This window comes from Mesocricetus auratus, unplaced genomic scaffold (assembly GCF_017639785.1).
Source record: "Mesocricetus auratus isolate SY011 unplaced genomic scaffold, BCM_Maur_2.0 Super-Scaffold_100008, whole genome shotgun sequence".
Taxonomy (NCBI): Eukaryota; Metazoa; Chordata; class Mammalia; order Rodentia; family Cricetidae; genus Mesocricetus; species Mesocricetus auratus.
Window position 1 is genome coordinate 68,796,292 of NW_024429192.1, and position 15,942 is coordinate 68,812,233.

The window sequence follows — 15,942 nt, forward strand, 5'->3', positions numbered from 1 at the left end:
AAAAGCTGACTGGCTGGCTAAGACTTTTGGGGCAGAGAGAATTATGGGAAGAAGGGCAGAGACAAGAGTCTCCAGGCAGATGGACAATGAGTAAGACACACAAAATGAGATAAAAGGTAAAAACCATGAGCCTCAGGGTTAAGCTGTAAGAGCTGGTTAGTAACAAGCCTGAGCTATTGGCTGAGCATTTGTAATTAATATTAAGTCTCTGAGTCAGTTATTGGGTAGCAGGCAGTTGGGACAGGGAAACCCTGCCTACACTCACTGTATTGATTCACCTTCAGTCAATAAAGCTTTTTATACTCAGGGTTGTATGCACACACCATGCACACCATGGTCCACCCTGACTGTGTAGACAAACAGGTGTAAAATAAAAGTTCCCTCGATGCTATTTGTACTCAGTGTAGCCTAACAGGAAACCAAAACATTGGCCTTGTTCTCAGGTAGTCTGCATGAGTGCTGGGCCACAGGAGAGCAGCTAAAGGGTTCACTGCTGCCAGGCTACACTTCACCAGGGTCTCTGAGTCTGGGTTGTACACAACACCCAGGAAAGTCAGCTTAACAGCCACAACTCTAAATTCTTATGACTTGGTTAGTTACAAAGTTTGGTATCAATGTTAACTGGGCTGGCCTAGTTCCCACAATTTCAGTGTACAAACTTTTAAAGCACCTCTCACAAAAGTGGCACGAGAAGAAAGAAATGGTGGCCAGTTACTATCCCAGTGATTAACTGGTGGGGGTGGGGGTGCAGGTAGAGTCCAGTCTCCAGAATGGAGCCCTCCATGCAGCAGCACCTTAGGGTACCCCTAAAACTGAATGTGCCAACACTGAAGGTCCTGTAGTTGGTGGTTCTGGGACAGAACCATGAGCTGGAGAGGCACAACATTGACTGTTGCTACATAATGACGGATGGAACATGCTGGATGCAGACAGCTCCCCTGATGTTGAGTAGTCAAGCTAACTTAAGATATCCCCACCCCCGGGTGATCAATGACCCAGACCTACCAATCAGTACTCTCACACAGTTAGAGTAAACCAGAAAGCTCTTCTGTAGCAGCTTCACTACATAGAAAGGGAGATGGTCTGAACAAACTCTGACTCACAGGTAGTGGCAATCAGTGTGGATACAGGGACGTGTGCAAAGCTTAGGGATTATCTTGATTACGTTTGTTGAATGGGAAGAGTCACCCTAAGGGGGACAGCACCGTTCTTTTGCTTGGGCCCTGGACTGCATGAAAAGGGCAATGATGGGGCTGGAGAGATGGCTCAGAGGTTAAGAGCACTGACTGCTCTTCTAGGGGTCCTGAGTTCAATTCCCAGCAACCACATGGTGGCTCACAACCATCTACAGTTCAGTCTGGTGCCCTCTTATGGCATGTAGGCAGAACACTATATATGTGATAAATAAATAAATCTTTAAAAAAAAAAAAAAAGAAAGAAAAAGGGCAACGATGGCAGAGTACCAGCATCTGTCCCTCTCTGCTTCCCGAATGCATGTTAACATTATCAGTCGCCTCAAGCCCCTATAGAGAAAACTTCTCAGTCATGATGGACTACACATGAACTAAAATAAATTCTTTCTCCCTTAAGTGCTTTGGTTAGAACAGCAAGAACAAAAATAGATAAAACAGACTCCCCCCCCCCCACACTCTCTAGCAAAAAGAGTGCTGGTGCTCATACCTGCTGCCTTTCAGAGTGGCGGGAGTCATCATCAGGGCTACAGAGGAACTCAAGGACCTGGCCAAAGGTAACAGCAATAATTATCTTTCCATTTCAACAATTCATTCTCACTCACCTGTAACAAACACCCCCTTATATAGAGTTGTCCCAGGTGATGGCCTACTGCGCAAAGCATCACGTTTCGGGGATACCTACAATTCAGCATGTGTCCTATACACGTCTGCTTTGTTTGTTTGTTTGGTTGGTTGGTTTAGTTTTTGAGACAGGATTTTTCTGTGTAGTCTTGGCTGTCCTGGAACTCACTGTGAGAATCAGACTGGCCTCAGACTCATACAGATCCAACTGCCTGTGCTGCCCAAATGCTGGGATTAAAGGTGTGGGCCACCACTGCCTGGCTGCTAGTACACATTTCTTTCCTGTTGAGAAACAACTGGAAGTACTTCACTTTGAGGAAGCATGAACTTCAATCAGGATATTTGAATCTAAATACTATCCTAACACATGTAATAAGATTCCTGCTAGAAAAAAATCTAAGTCTGGCTTTAGATGAGTTCTTCAACCTTTCTGAGCCTTCTCTGAAAACTAAGAATCAATAGACTGATTTGGGGACCTCTGGAAAACTTGGTGAACACACAACACTCTCCTGGCTCTGAGAAGTACTCAGTACAGCACATTATCATCACTGGCTTCTGTAGGCAGTGGGTAGTCTTCACGTTCCCTGTGGACATGTAGCAGATGTTTTGACTATGACTGAGAAATGCCTGGAGAGTCAAAGTCATTTATGAGGAGACATGGACTTCCCAAAGTAACCTCTTCTCCAGACCATCAACAAAAGAGAGACACTCAAGTTAGCAAATTCAGAAACAAGAAATTTTAGGCAACTTAGAGCAACCAAATAACTCTTAAAACAGAATATTGATAACCCATGCTCCAATAATACTAGGCATCAGGCAAAATCATATTGCCCAGGACACATCATTAAAACATACATCCCTAATTCAGATCCCAAACTTGAACACAGTCCCCAGTAGTCTGCCTTGTCTATGAACCAAGAACAGAAGAAACAAGCTCCAGGTCTCACTGTGAAAGACACTTACTTGATCGAAGAGAGTTCTGTTCACAAACAAGGTATTGTCAGGCTTGGCAAGCTGCCGAGCGAGGAATGTAAAGAGACACCCCACTTGTGATGGGGTAAAATCTGAATTCTCCACCATAACCTGTTAATAAATAAAACAAACTATTTAGACAATACTCCATTCTGGCTTGAATTAAAAACGTGCATGCATGCACGCACACACACAGTGGGAGCCTCATTAGTGAAGATTCACAAAAAGACTATTTTATGAGCTGTGCAAGAACTGGGCTCGCTACCATCCTGAGAAGGAACACAGCTACTTGCACATTCTCAAAGAAAACAGTGAGGTAGCTTTTGTCATGTTTCTAGCAAATGGTGAGAGCTGCACTTCTGGAGAATTCAAAGACACAATAAGCGTTTCTCTCTGGGATTCTTAGAGACTCCTACTAAAATAATTTAAATTTAATTTTGCTAACCTTAGTGAAGGTCTGTCATCAACAAGGGAAGAAACAGGCTGCTCTGGGGGTTAAAAGTAAGATAACCTGCCAGTGAAGGAATTCCAGGAAGGAAGCCAGTGACCACTGCCTGCGTGGGCGATGCTTTCGGCCATATCTATAGCCTTGGAGTTGGTGGTTTGTGTAATGGACTTTTACAACCATACACAACAGGTTACCAATGGCAGTCTTTCCTCTAGTTTAACTTTGTTCTCTGGTCCTACGTCCTCACATATGGTGATATGACAGAAGCCTTTGACAAGTGTGATGGTGAACACTATTGTCAACTTGACACAATCTAGAGTCACCTGGAGACAGAGCTCTGGGCTTGCCTATGGAGGATTATCCAGACTGGTTACACAGGATGGAAGACCTGCCCACCATGGGCACCTGGCTGGGATCCTATCTTAAATGGAGAAGGAAACTGAGCAGCAGCTTTTGGAATTATGAACTAAGAAGGAAGGTGAGTCAGATAAACATCCTAAAACAGATAAACATCCTAAAACATATAATCAGATCACATCATTATTGAGGCTCAAAAACAATTGTGGAGGCCCAATGTTTAAAAAAGAAACCCACAACACAACAGCACATTAGATTCACTGCTACAGAAGGAATCTGAGAAACGAGAAAGAAACAGCTTCTAAGCAAGCTCTGAAGTCCTAAATAGAACCTTTGCCAAGGAAGTTACAACCAAGAGACGCAAGAGCAATGATGCACGTGGGTACTAGAAGACCGGTCTGCCAAGTCTTCTGGGATGCAGAGCAGAGAGAGGAGAAATCAGATGGCAGCCTTGGGAACCTGGAGCATATGACACAAACTGTGGGACAAATAGAGGTGGATCCTGATTGGGACTGAGCTTGGGAAATGGTCGTGTGCACAGTAGGGGACACAGACAGTGCCAGGAGTTCAGTATGTGAGGAACTGTATGGGCCCAAGGGAGGAGGGGTCCAGCACGGGCCCAAGGGAGGAGGGGTCCAGCACGGGCCCAAGGGAGGAGGGTCCTGTCCTGCAGCAGCAGTGATGAAATGGCGGCTCAGTGTAGAGCAGCCTGGACAGTGTCCCTACATATGGAAAATGTAAAAGCGACACATTTCCAGAATCATCAGTAGGTGGATAATCCTGCCATTAACAAAGAAAGAATGCAGACATTTGTGGTTGAAGGTCCTGTATGCTGAGGGCTGTCAAGTTGGATTTACTTGGGGTAAATTAACCACAAGCGAAGGTATAGCATCCAGCCATCCACTGTAAAACTTCCAAGTTCCATGCATTATCCTCCACTCTGAGACGAAGCATGAGATTTTGCCTGCTATAAAACGGTCCCCTGGGGCCTACTTCCTGACTTCCCCTCTAGCTTACTCTGTGAACAACAGGCCCTCCCTTGGCCCTCCTGCTTTAGGACGGCAGTCAGCGCTTGTTCAAGTGTACTATCATTGCCAAGTTACGTTCCCAAGAAACAGCCCTGAGTTTCACTTCCAGCTATGCACTCCCTCTACGTCTACATCACCAGCCAGCTCCCCATACATAACACATGTCCCAGACCATGATCTCCAGTTTTCCATGGATCAGTCATCACCCTGCTTAGTGTCCAAGGTCCCTGTTCTAGGACTCTGATCTCAGGGCCCAGCCAGTGCCCCTCCATACTGTTGGCTGCCCTTCTGCTCTGTAAGGTCCCAAACTGCCTGACTTTACACGCACCTTTTACAACAGCAGTTCCAACTCATAACTGATTCCTTTGCCAACTCAGCAAATGTCTGATTCCATCTTACAATCTCTCCATTTATTTCCTCCATAATATTTCAAAGGCCTTAAAACTTTCCTTGGTCTCTTGAGTGTTTTCCCTGTATGCAACCACACGGCACATGACAAGCCTGTCCCCACCACTCATTTCTTCTCCTGCTCTCAACAGCTCCCTCCAAAGCATACTTCAACACATGTACACCCCTGTCACCAGAAAGTCATGACCTCTGTGTTCACGCGTCACCGATTCTAGGTGAATTTTATGACAGCACGAAAGCACAGTAGCCTGTTGACAGTAACGGGGAGTTACAGAGTCCCAGGCTCTGCATGGGGATCATCCTTCCAGACTAGTACAGATTCAAATTCCAACTTGACCAATGGATAAATGTTTCTTAGACAGCTACGAGGTTTCAGGTACTGGAGATCACATGCTCTGGGCATGCTACAACGATGGGCCTCAGTGAATATAGTGATACAGTAGAGCATAAGTAACACAACTAATATAGTAAATACCACTATATTGTTTACAGGAAAATCTGTAAACAATTCCAACGCAATGCACTAGCACAGCACAAAGTATGCTGGGAACAAAAAGGAGCTCTAAGCTGCCCAGAAGTGTGTGGGAGGACACAGAAGGCAGTCAGGAGCCTAACAGAGAGCGGGAGGGAAGAGGCATGGCTGGCCGAAAGAAAATCCATGCGAAGATAAGGCATGATGTTGACCCAGAAGCCTGGAGACTTCTGATGATTTAGCATGGGTGAAGAGTTTGTAGACTCGCATGTGTGCAGGGGTGAGGGGATGAGAGGAAAAGGAACCAGCTATAGAGTAGTCAGGGACTATAAAATATAGAGGACCTTAGATGCCATGTTAAACCACTCTGAAGAATATAGCGAAATTTGCTATATACTGGGCCATAGATTAGTTTGTTCCCTGAGCTGTATGAGCTGGAAACTTGGTCCCACTTGTAAAAATAGTGGAATTTTTGATAGGCAGGGTCTAGTGGGCAGAAACGAAGTCATGGCAGACATTGCTCTGTGACGAGATTAACGCTGAGCTGCCATAAAAAGAGCACACCTGGATCTCTGTGAGTTCGAGGCTGGGCTGGACCGATAGCCTCCAAAACAATACAGAGAAACCCTGTCTCGAAAAACCAAAAAAAAAAAAAAAAAGAGCACGCCTGATCCCTATAATATCTCTCTGACTTCTTGGCTCCTTGTCACACTCACCAACACCAAGATACCATCCCCCATGCTGTAACAAAGGCAAGGAGACCTTTACTAGAAGCCGAACAGGCAAAGGCTGCCCAATTTTATGCTTTCAGCTCCCAACACTGTGAACTAAATAAACCTCTTTCCTTTAAAAAGTCCCGGGTCTGTCTGATGGGAAAAGTGCACTAACACACTGTCTAGTATCTGTTCTTTCCTCTTAACTGAGAAACACACGTTCTTGTTTTTAGCTGAGCATATGGTAACCCAGAATGCTTTGGTCTCTCTTAGTAGCTTTCAAAGCTCTGGATCACGTGCTATGAGCAGATTTATAGTATACAGCTTCGAAGGTATTTTCCTAAGGATGCAGTTCCTTCTGAGTCTTTCTGACATGGGCTTGCTAGCTGCAGGGGAACAACTGGCCCTGAGCAGCTACAATGAACCAGACAGAAACCATGTGTTAAGTGGAATAGTAACAAACCCTCGATCCCTGGGGGTTCTGAAGCCCTCTATTGGATCAGGTTGCCTATCTCCATCTTAAGAAAGAATAATACATTTCCATAATAGGCTACTGTCATTTTGAGTTATCTCATAGGTATAGTTTAATTGCAACTGATCTAACAGAGAGCTACAGGAAAATAACAGAAAGACAAAAAGCAGGTCTACAGATAGGTAGACTATCTGGGAATGTAGATGAAAATTCTGTATATTAACCACCTGGATTTAACTGGCTTTATTTGGGAATTCAAAAATTCTATTCTCAGAGTCAACACTGCCTATCTTACAAAGCTAACAAGTAGATAAATTGAGATGCTATATATACTGTGTGTGTGCTGTGCATTATTACAAAGAATATTACAGCTGTAGTGTGTTTTATGCTACATACACTAGAGGACATTTTAATCCTGGCCTCTTGACCAAAGTAATCTAGAAGGAAGAAACCTCTACTTTATGGGCAGAAGAAGAGTGGTAACTTAAGCTTTCAACAGAAACGCTCTGAAAATCTGAGACAACACAAAGGACAGGAACCCGTCTGTCTCTGCAGGCACGCACAGCAACAGCACGGATCCTAAAATAGGTCTCTGCCGACTCCAAGGCTGGGCTGAGGTAATCCTCAAATCATTTTTAAGTGTCACCCATCATCTTAATGCCATGGAAAACATGGTACTACCATAGTAACCAATGAAGGCTGGAAAGTGTCAGGGATTCTTGGCATTATTTCTTAAAGCTGTCTCTATTATTACATACAACCATATTAATAAAGTAATTGCCACAATAAGCATTTCTTGAATCATACCATATACCCCAGCACCCAGTATAACACTATGATACAGTAAGCTTTTTCAATTAATTGTTAACATTTCATTCACCTCTTGAGAACCAAACACCATACTATATTAGCACTTCGACAAATGGTTCCACTGAACAGATTATTTCAACTCTGCTATAGAAATTTCAATTATCTTAATATAGGATCAATCCAAAGAGGTGCAATCTTTGAATACTTGCTTTCAGTAAAATATCCACAATGCGCTGTTGGTATTCCACAGCTTGCTTGTCATTTTTAAAATCTTCAAAGGTCTAAAAGAAAGACAAAATTTTAAATTTAAAGTGTTATTTGCTAATTTTAGAAGGAAACAAATTACTAAATATCCCCCTTTAGCAAGAAACACCTGAATTTATTTACTTTTATAAAATGACGAAAATCTTTGTTTTCTAATTTTTAAGGAATATTAGTCAGTTATATCCAGCAATTTCTTCACTTCAGATACATTTTGTGGAGAAAGTATGCATTCGGAATGTTACCCATCTCAGCATGATCAAATAACTGGAGTCTGGTACAGTGAGTTCAAATATTTCCAATACAAAGAATGGCTGTTCTCAGGTGATGCTTCTGCTATTACAGCAGTCAGGCCAGGAATACGGACAGAGTAGCTATCTCTCCACAGAAATGACATGGTGTAAAATCCACACAAATCCCCAAATAAAATAACCATTCGTCATCAGGTTCTTTTTGTTGCTGCTGTTTTCAGATATATTTTCCCAGGAGTGGTGGCACACGCCTTTAACCCCAACACTCATGAGGCAGAAGCAGGTGAATCTCTGAGTTCAAGCCTAACTAGGTCCAGGACAGCCAGGGCTACACAGAGAAAACCTGTCTCGGAAAAAAAATTACTTTTAAAGATTTGCTTTTACCATCTTTAACTACATAATTATATAATCACCTATATAATTAACTATAGTATATATAATTGTATATATAGATACACACATAGTTATACATATATACATACACACACGGGGAGGGGGTTGTCCACAAGAGTACAGGTGCCTGCAGGAGCCAGAGGTTCTGGATGCCCCTGGAGCTACAGGTGGCTTTGAAGCACCTGACACAGGAGCCAGGAGTTGGATTCAGGTCCTCTAAAGAGTAACAGACGCTGTTAACTACCGAGCAGTCTCTCCAGCTCCTCTTCTTTTTAAGATTCATTTTTTTATTTCATGAGTATGAGTGTTTTGCCTACACGCATGTGCATCTACCACATGCCTACCTAGTGTCAGTGGAGTCCAGAAAAGGACATCAGATCTCCTGTAACTGGAGTTACAGATGGCTGTGAGCTGCCAGATAGATGCTGGGAATCGAAGCCAGATCCTCTGCAAAAGCAGCAAGTGCTCTTAACCACTGAGCCCCTCCAGCCCCATTATCTCTTATTTTAACAATCATGTGTGCTTTATAAAATTAAATAGAAAGCTATAGTATTTAATATTTCATGGCAATCTAAGATCTCAGAATGACTATGATCTATATACATACATACATATAAACATACACACACACACACACACATACATATTTGGTTGTATCATTATATACCAAAAACTGTTTGAGGGAACCGGGCAATGGTGGTGCATGGCTTTAATCCCAGTACTCCAGAGGCAGAGGCAGGGAGATCTCTGTGAGTTCAAGGCCAGCTTGGTCTACAGAGAGAGTTTCAGGACTGGCTCCATAGTTATTGAAAAACACTGTCTAAAAAAAAAAAAAAAAAACAGCCGGGCATTGGTGGCGCATGCCTTTAATCCCAGCACTCGGGAGGCAGAGGCAGGCGGATCTCTGTGAGTTCGAGGCCAGGCTGAACCGACAGCCTCCAAAACAGAGAAACCCTGTCTCGTAAAAACCAAAAACCAAAAAAACAAAAACAAATAAAGGGAGGAAGAAAGTAAGACAATGTTACAAAAGGGCAAACAGCAAGGGACTGTGGAGGGAACATAGAGGTCCTGATGCTATAGGCTGACACTAGGGAAACCTGGAATGTTAAACATTGTCCTTTAAGGAATGCAAGTCCTAGTATCTGTGTAGAAACCTGGAAACACACATGCCCTCTAGCCTGGTGACCATACCAGACCCTCCCCCAGACCATTATCATAAACTTGTTTTTCTCAGTTAATCTATAGAACCTACCTTTATGGGGAAGTGTTAAATAATTGTTATTTGCTAATTTTATAAGGAAACAAATGACTAAATTCTCCCATCTCAATGTATAGAGCCTATCTTTATAGACGGTGTCACGTGTACTTTACCAAGAATTTCCAGATAGTCATGTCTGATCTTTATTTAACTTACTTTGCTCCTCGAGGAGATTTATGTATGATTTGTTATATACATGGGAGAAAAATTTTCACCAAATTGCACAGTGCTTAAATATGCCTATAATAAAACACTTGAGGTCAGACTATTGAAGTTTGAACCAATACCAGCTACTGAACCAGCTGAACCAAACTACCTTCTTGACTCCCTCTGACCATCTCTCTGCAGGCCTGTGGAGGTCACAGGTCCCATGAAGGTCTGAGCAACCTGTAACTAAGACCTTAAGACGGAAGGGCGTGACGTCACAGGTTTAATCACCATTCAGACTAGTATTTAGAAATAACTGAAATGCCATTTACTGTCATGAAAAATAATTTTCATGATTTCTACAATTAAGAAAAAGGGTTTTCAGGGATAGTATTTTTAAAATAATCATGGTTTACAGCTGTGCAATTGGCAATAGCCTGGAAATGGAACCCACTTTGATACCCATCAGCAGATGAATGGATAGAGAAAATGGGGACCACACACATAACACAATTTTATACAGCCATAACGAAAGATGAAATTATGAAATCTCTAGGAAAATGAATGTAATTGGAAATCATTACATGAAGGAAATAAGCCAGACTCACAAAGCTCACAAAGCAAATACTGCATGCTTTCTTCCACACGCAGAACCTAGTTTTACAGTGTGTGTGCATCTGCATGTGTCTCTGTGTGTGTGTGCGTGTGTGTACTAATAAATGTATGCTTGTGGGACAGGGGACTAAAAAGAGGGTCATGGGGAAGTAGAAGATACCGTCAAGGAAGTAGGACTTAGAGAGGTGACAGGATACGTGTAATGGGGACTTACTGGAGAAAGAAAAGAATTAGCTGGAAGGAGGAAAAGGAGGAGGACCATGGGGAGAGGAACAGACAGAAACAATGTATAATGAATGCATGTATGATGATGGCATGAGGAAACCAAGGACTTAATGTGATTACCTAAGAATTAGTTTTACAACATATTTTAATAACAAAAATAAAAATAATTATGGTAAAGCTTTCAAAAGGCCAAAATGTTTAAGCCTAATTACCAAAATGAGTTACCATATCCTCCAAGCAGTGCCAAGAACAGCACTTAAAATTTTTATGTTATTGCTTAATGTGTTCTGAATATAATATGCATCAAGAACACCGGATTCAGAGTGGCAGCATGTAATAGTAGTATGTTACAAAAGCACTAAGTCCTTACAGGACCACCAGAAAGGCACAGAAACTGAGTCACACCTGGGCACACTGAGCAGGAGTGAGAAAAGATCAGGGCATCTTCTGCAGGTTTGCACTTAGCACCCCTGGTTCTGAGCAATGCTAAGTTAACATAGAAATGATGGTTACTATATTCTTGACCAAGGAAATAGACGGCGTGTTGTCCCAGCAGATGTTTTAAACGGATCTGCACAGCCAATGGGCTTTCAAGACTCTGTCAGTTCTATCCAAGCCAGAGAACTTGCTAGTCTTTAAATGGACCATAGATTTTCTCCAGCGTCTCTTTCCTCTGACTGGCACGCCTTTCCCTTCCTATTTCTGCCCAGCACATGGCAGGTACTTTAAAAACAACCATCGGAAACAAACAAAACAGCCTTCCATCTGCGCTCTTTTAGGCCTCGAGGCTGCTGCACCTGGTTCCCCCACCTTCTCTTTTCCCCTCTCCCTCTCCTCACATGGCTCAGGGTCATGTCCGCTGTGAACTCTCCCAGATGTCCCTGCCTCTGACTATGTCTCCCTTTTATCCACAATAAACTTTCTTCTCCACTATTAAAAAAGAAAACAAACAAAACAAGAACAGTCATTGAATTATCTATGAGACATGAAAGGAAATTTCCACCGGCATTTTCCTCCTGGCAGTATCCAGTCACTACTTTGAAACACACACTGAAAGTCTGTTTCTAGAAATCTAGTGAAATAGTGACATAAGAGTATGGATGTTATGATACACAGAGTGACATCTTTTGGGGGTAGGCAGCAGCTGCCAGAACGGCACAGCACTGCTAAAACTCAAGTTCAAAGTTATCTGGAAATTTAGACATAAAAAAATTAAAGATGAAGGTCTGGATAATAATGGTTGCAAGGTAAACATTAACTAAGATCAATGAACCTGTTGGTAAACATGGTACGATTTAGAGGCTATACTTCTTTTTACAACCCTAATAATACATTCTCAGCTTATGCAGGTTTTGGGTTAAATGTGGCCGGACTTAGTCCTTTATAGAATCCTGCTGTATCTCTTTACTGAAGTCCCCCAAATAAAACAATTTAAAAATAAATAAATTAAAAAGAATTGCTCTCAATGCATGTTTAAAGGCAAAATTCTAATGACAGCAACTACCAGAGCCTTCAAATGACATGGTGAATGTCTCTTGACCAATCATACCTAACTTCCTGTTAGTTTTCTTCCCTTCCTCCATGTGCAATTAAATTTACTATGATGCAACAATCCTCTCATTAGCTTCTTAAATTAACTTAGTTGGTTATATTGCTATAACTCATAAAAGTGATGTATGCACACAGAGAGACAGGCACCATCTCAGTGACTGTTGGCATTAAGATGTACATTTTCTCCAAATACTGTGTCTGTAAATGGGTTTTGCATACTTGTGGAGCTGATAACTTCACTAAAGACCATAACATAAGCGCTTTCCATCTTACCAAAAGCTAAACAAAACAAAGAAGAATAAGACAATACTATTTCATTGGGAAGAGTCGTCACATTTTATATAATTATTCCCTTAGATGATTATGTAAAACAGAAAATCAGCTTAGCTGAAATCCCCTATAATTAAACATTTATGAAGATGCTTTTCAACGGGGACCTTCCACTGTCTACGCAACTGCAGTTAATTCTGCTGTGCTCACACAGCTCCCTCAGAGTCTCATCCATACTGTGGACACCAGTAACACAATGTATGGAATCAGCAGTCATACCATCTAGTCAAAGTTTTTTAAAAAAATAAAAAATTGGGCCAGAAAAATGACTCAGCAATTAAGAGCTCTGACTGCTCTTCCACAGGACCAGGGTTCAATTCCTAGTACCCACATGGCAGCTCACAACTGTCTGTAACTCCAGGATCTGACACCCTCACACAGACATACAGGCAGGCAAAACACCAATGCACAAAAAATAAAAATAAATTATGAAGAGAGTGCTCTGTTTTTATAAATACAAAAACAACAACAACAACAAAAATGTTCATTTTGGTTTCTAATGAGAGATAACAGCAAGGGAAGGAAAAGCTGTATGCAGAGTTAAGGGGCCCAACAGACTGAAGCATTTCAACTCCTGACTCACTTGCTGGAGCATGACCGGGTGTGGTTCTTTCCCTAATTCACACACATACACATGCTTCTTTGGATCATTTGAAAATAGCGTAGGAACCACAGTGTCCCTTACCAGTGCCAACACATTCAGAAATTCTCTTGTGTCAAAATGTAGCAACGTCCGAACATAAGGATAGACTTCCTCCTCGGAGGACGCTTCTACAGAATGCAGACGAATCAGAAACTCAAACACCTGCAAATTAAAACCAACTGTCCATTATTTTCTATCATCTTAATGTCTTACTGGGGCAAGGATTCCCATACGGAGAAAGCAAAGGCAGGCTCAACAGTCACTTTAAACTGCTGCCGTGTCACACAATGTTTCTTTTAAATCTTTTTTTTTTATTTTAATTTTAATTTTTAAATTTAAATTAGAAACAAGGTTGCTTCACATATCAATTCCAGGTCCCTCTCCCTTTCCCTCCCCTCCTCCCACACCCTCCCATCAACCCTTCCAATATCCCCTCATTTCCCCAGGGAGGGTGAGGCCCTCCATGGGGGTGTCCATAGTCTGTCATTTCATCCAGGGCAGGGCCTAGACCCTCCCCTAAGAGTCCAGGGTGAAAGTGCATCTCACATTGTTGGATGGGCACCCAAGTCCATTTGTATACCCGGGATAAATACTGATCTACTACCCAAGGCTCAATAGATTACCTAGGCCTCCTCACTGACACCCACATTCAGGGGGTCTTGATTAGCTCCATGCTGGATTCCCAGGCATCAGTCTGGAATTCAAGAGCTAACCCTTGTCAGGTCAGCTGTTTCTAAATCCTCCCTTAACCAAAACTTTAAAGTTGATGACAGTACAGAGACTTGTCGAGCTGTGTTTAATGTCCAACTGCAATTCGTCTTCAGTCATTATACTAGCTAGCTTTATGTCAACTTGACATGAACTAGAACCAATAGGACATTTTCTTAATTACTGATTGATATGGGAGGGCTCAGTACATTGTAGTCCCCCTGGGCTGGTGGTCCCGGGTTCTAAGCAAAAGCAGGCTGAGCAAGCCATAAGGAGAAAGCCTGCAGGCACACCCCTGCACGGCCTCTGCATCAGCTCCTGCCTCCACATTCCTGCCCTGCTTGAGTGCCTGTCCTGACTTCCCTCAGGATGGAGTGTGCTGTGTAACTGTAACAAACCCTTTCCTCTTCAAGCTTCTTTTGTTGATGGTGTTTATCACAAGAGGAACCATCACTACAACAGCCGTCTCAAGAGGTGCAGACAGGAGAAACCCTGAAAATAATACTCACCTGGTTTTTAACCAGGGGAACAAGATCTTCGGGGATGTCACCCAGGGGATAGGCACGGCCTGCCAGGCAACAGCTGGAAAACAAGAAGACCTGATGCCTTATAAAGGAATAACTTCATGTGAGGGCAGTTTTAGCCCTGAGATTCTGCCCCCTCCATCATGATGCAGACTCAACTTTTGTCAGGTCAGGGTCAAAACCAGGTCGCTGCTGTCCTGCAGAGCATACTTACTCCCAGAGGTCGTGGGAAAGGGACAGAAAAGATGGCAGGAAGGCTGCAGGGACTGGTCCAGAAAGGAAGCTGACAGATAAACTGCCATGATGGGGCCTCAAGGGGGGAGGAAAACATCAGACAGAAACAATACAATATGGAGATCTGAGCGTGATGGGATCTTAAAGGGAAGGAGAGGATTCCCATAAAATCCTAGAGATGCCTTGCTTTAAGAGGATGAGAATGAGGGTGGGGAGAGGGAGAGGAGGAGGATGAGGAGGGGGAGGACAAGAATAAGGGAAAGAGCCACCACAAGCAGAATGAGGAGGGGAGGCCAGAGGAACTGTTACAGACAGCCAGCTTCATTCATCTCTGGCTGTCTTCATCAATGGTCCCTGAGGACCAATCCCCAGAACAATGGCACCGTCTGACTTGCTATAATCTTTTAGGAGTGTGAGAAGTTTGACATCACTTGAGTCACCACAGCATGGGAGACCTGACAGGGGAGCACGGTGGAGTCAGGCAGCACAAACTGAGAGCTATCAAGCCACAGCACAGCTTCTTAAGGCTCCATTCCAGTGAGCGCTGGAGGGAGGTCTGGCTTGTCTCAGAGTACCGGGTCAGGTCTAAAGGTGCAGGCCCATGTTCTAACAAAGGCTGCTGGATATTTTCACCAGAAAGCTTCCAGGGAGAACTATATTAACACTTGACTTAACATCACATGGTGGCCCATAAATGTGCATAATTTTTATGTTTTCAAGTGTTAGTTCAAGTGTTAATACCAGATGATACTCAGTTCAAAACACTCGGGTGATAGGGGAGGCCAGCACTTCGTGTCCTGTGCCTGAGCAGGGGCCTCCATTCCTGTACTGCACTCAAGGGCAGAAGGGATGAGGCCACTCCATCAAATACCTCTGACTTGGCATCGAGAAGGAACCTAATGGTACCAATCAACTACAGTTTGCCTGTTTGAGACTTTTAAACTAGAGGCTTCACAGTGACAGGGAAAGTTCGGAAATGAGCCATGGTGATGAACTCTGGGGAAATCACTGCCTTTTAAGGAGAGTTTGCATCTCACAAAGAACTTGCCCGGTAGCTTCACCTCTGAATCAGAATTTTTTAACAAACAGTAGTTAATGACCTGAATTATTTATGAGCATCTGGAATACATCTCTTAATGAACTCTTTTTGGGGAAGGGTAGGAACAACCTTTATACCTTTAAGAATCCATTATCAATTTTTAACAATAGAAACAACTTGGTACCAGATATTCTGAAGTTTAAAATATGATAATAAAGTGCTGGGTAACTGTTGCTATGTTCTTACTACTGAATCGATGTGAGAGGTGT

The 15,942-nt window shown here is 42.9% G+C and overlaps 1 protein-coding gene across 4 annotated transcripts in view; it reads right to left on the reverse strand.

The window, feature by feature from the left end:
• The window catches only part of Vps8 (VPS8 subunit of CORVET complex), a 207,857-nt gene that overhangs the window by 100,003 nt on the left and 91,912 nt on the right, over positions 1-15,942 (reverse strand). For all 4 annotated transcript variants that reach the window (XM_005071628.4, XM_013114582.3, XM_005071629.4 and 1 more), the window contains 5 exons: positions 14,386-14,458; positions 13,211-13,330; positions 7,704-7,775; positions 2,778-2,897; positions 1,681-1,737 (listed from right to left, as the gene is read on the reverse strand). In XM_005071628.4, the coding sequence (XP_005071685.1) occupies positions 1,681-1,737; positions 2,778-2,897; positions 7,704-7,775; positions 13,211-13,330; positions 14,386-14,458 (442 nt within the window). The remainder of the gene's footprint in view (positions 1-1,680; positions 1,738-2,777; positions 2,898-7,703; positions 7,776-13,210; positions 13,331-14,385; positions 14,459-15,942) is intronic.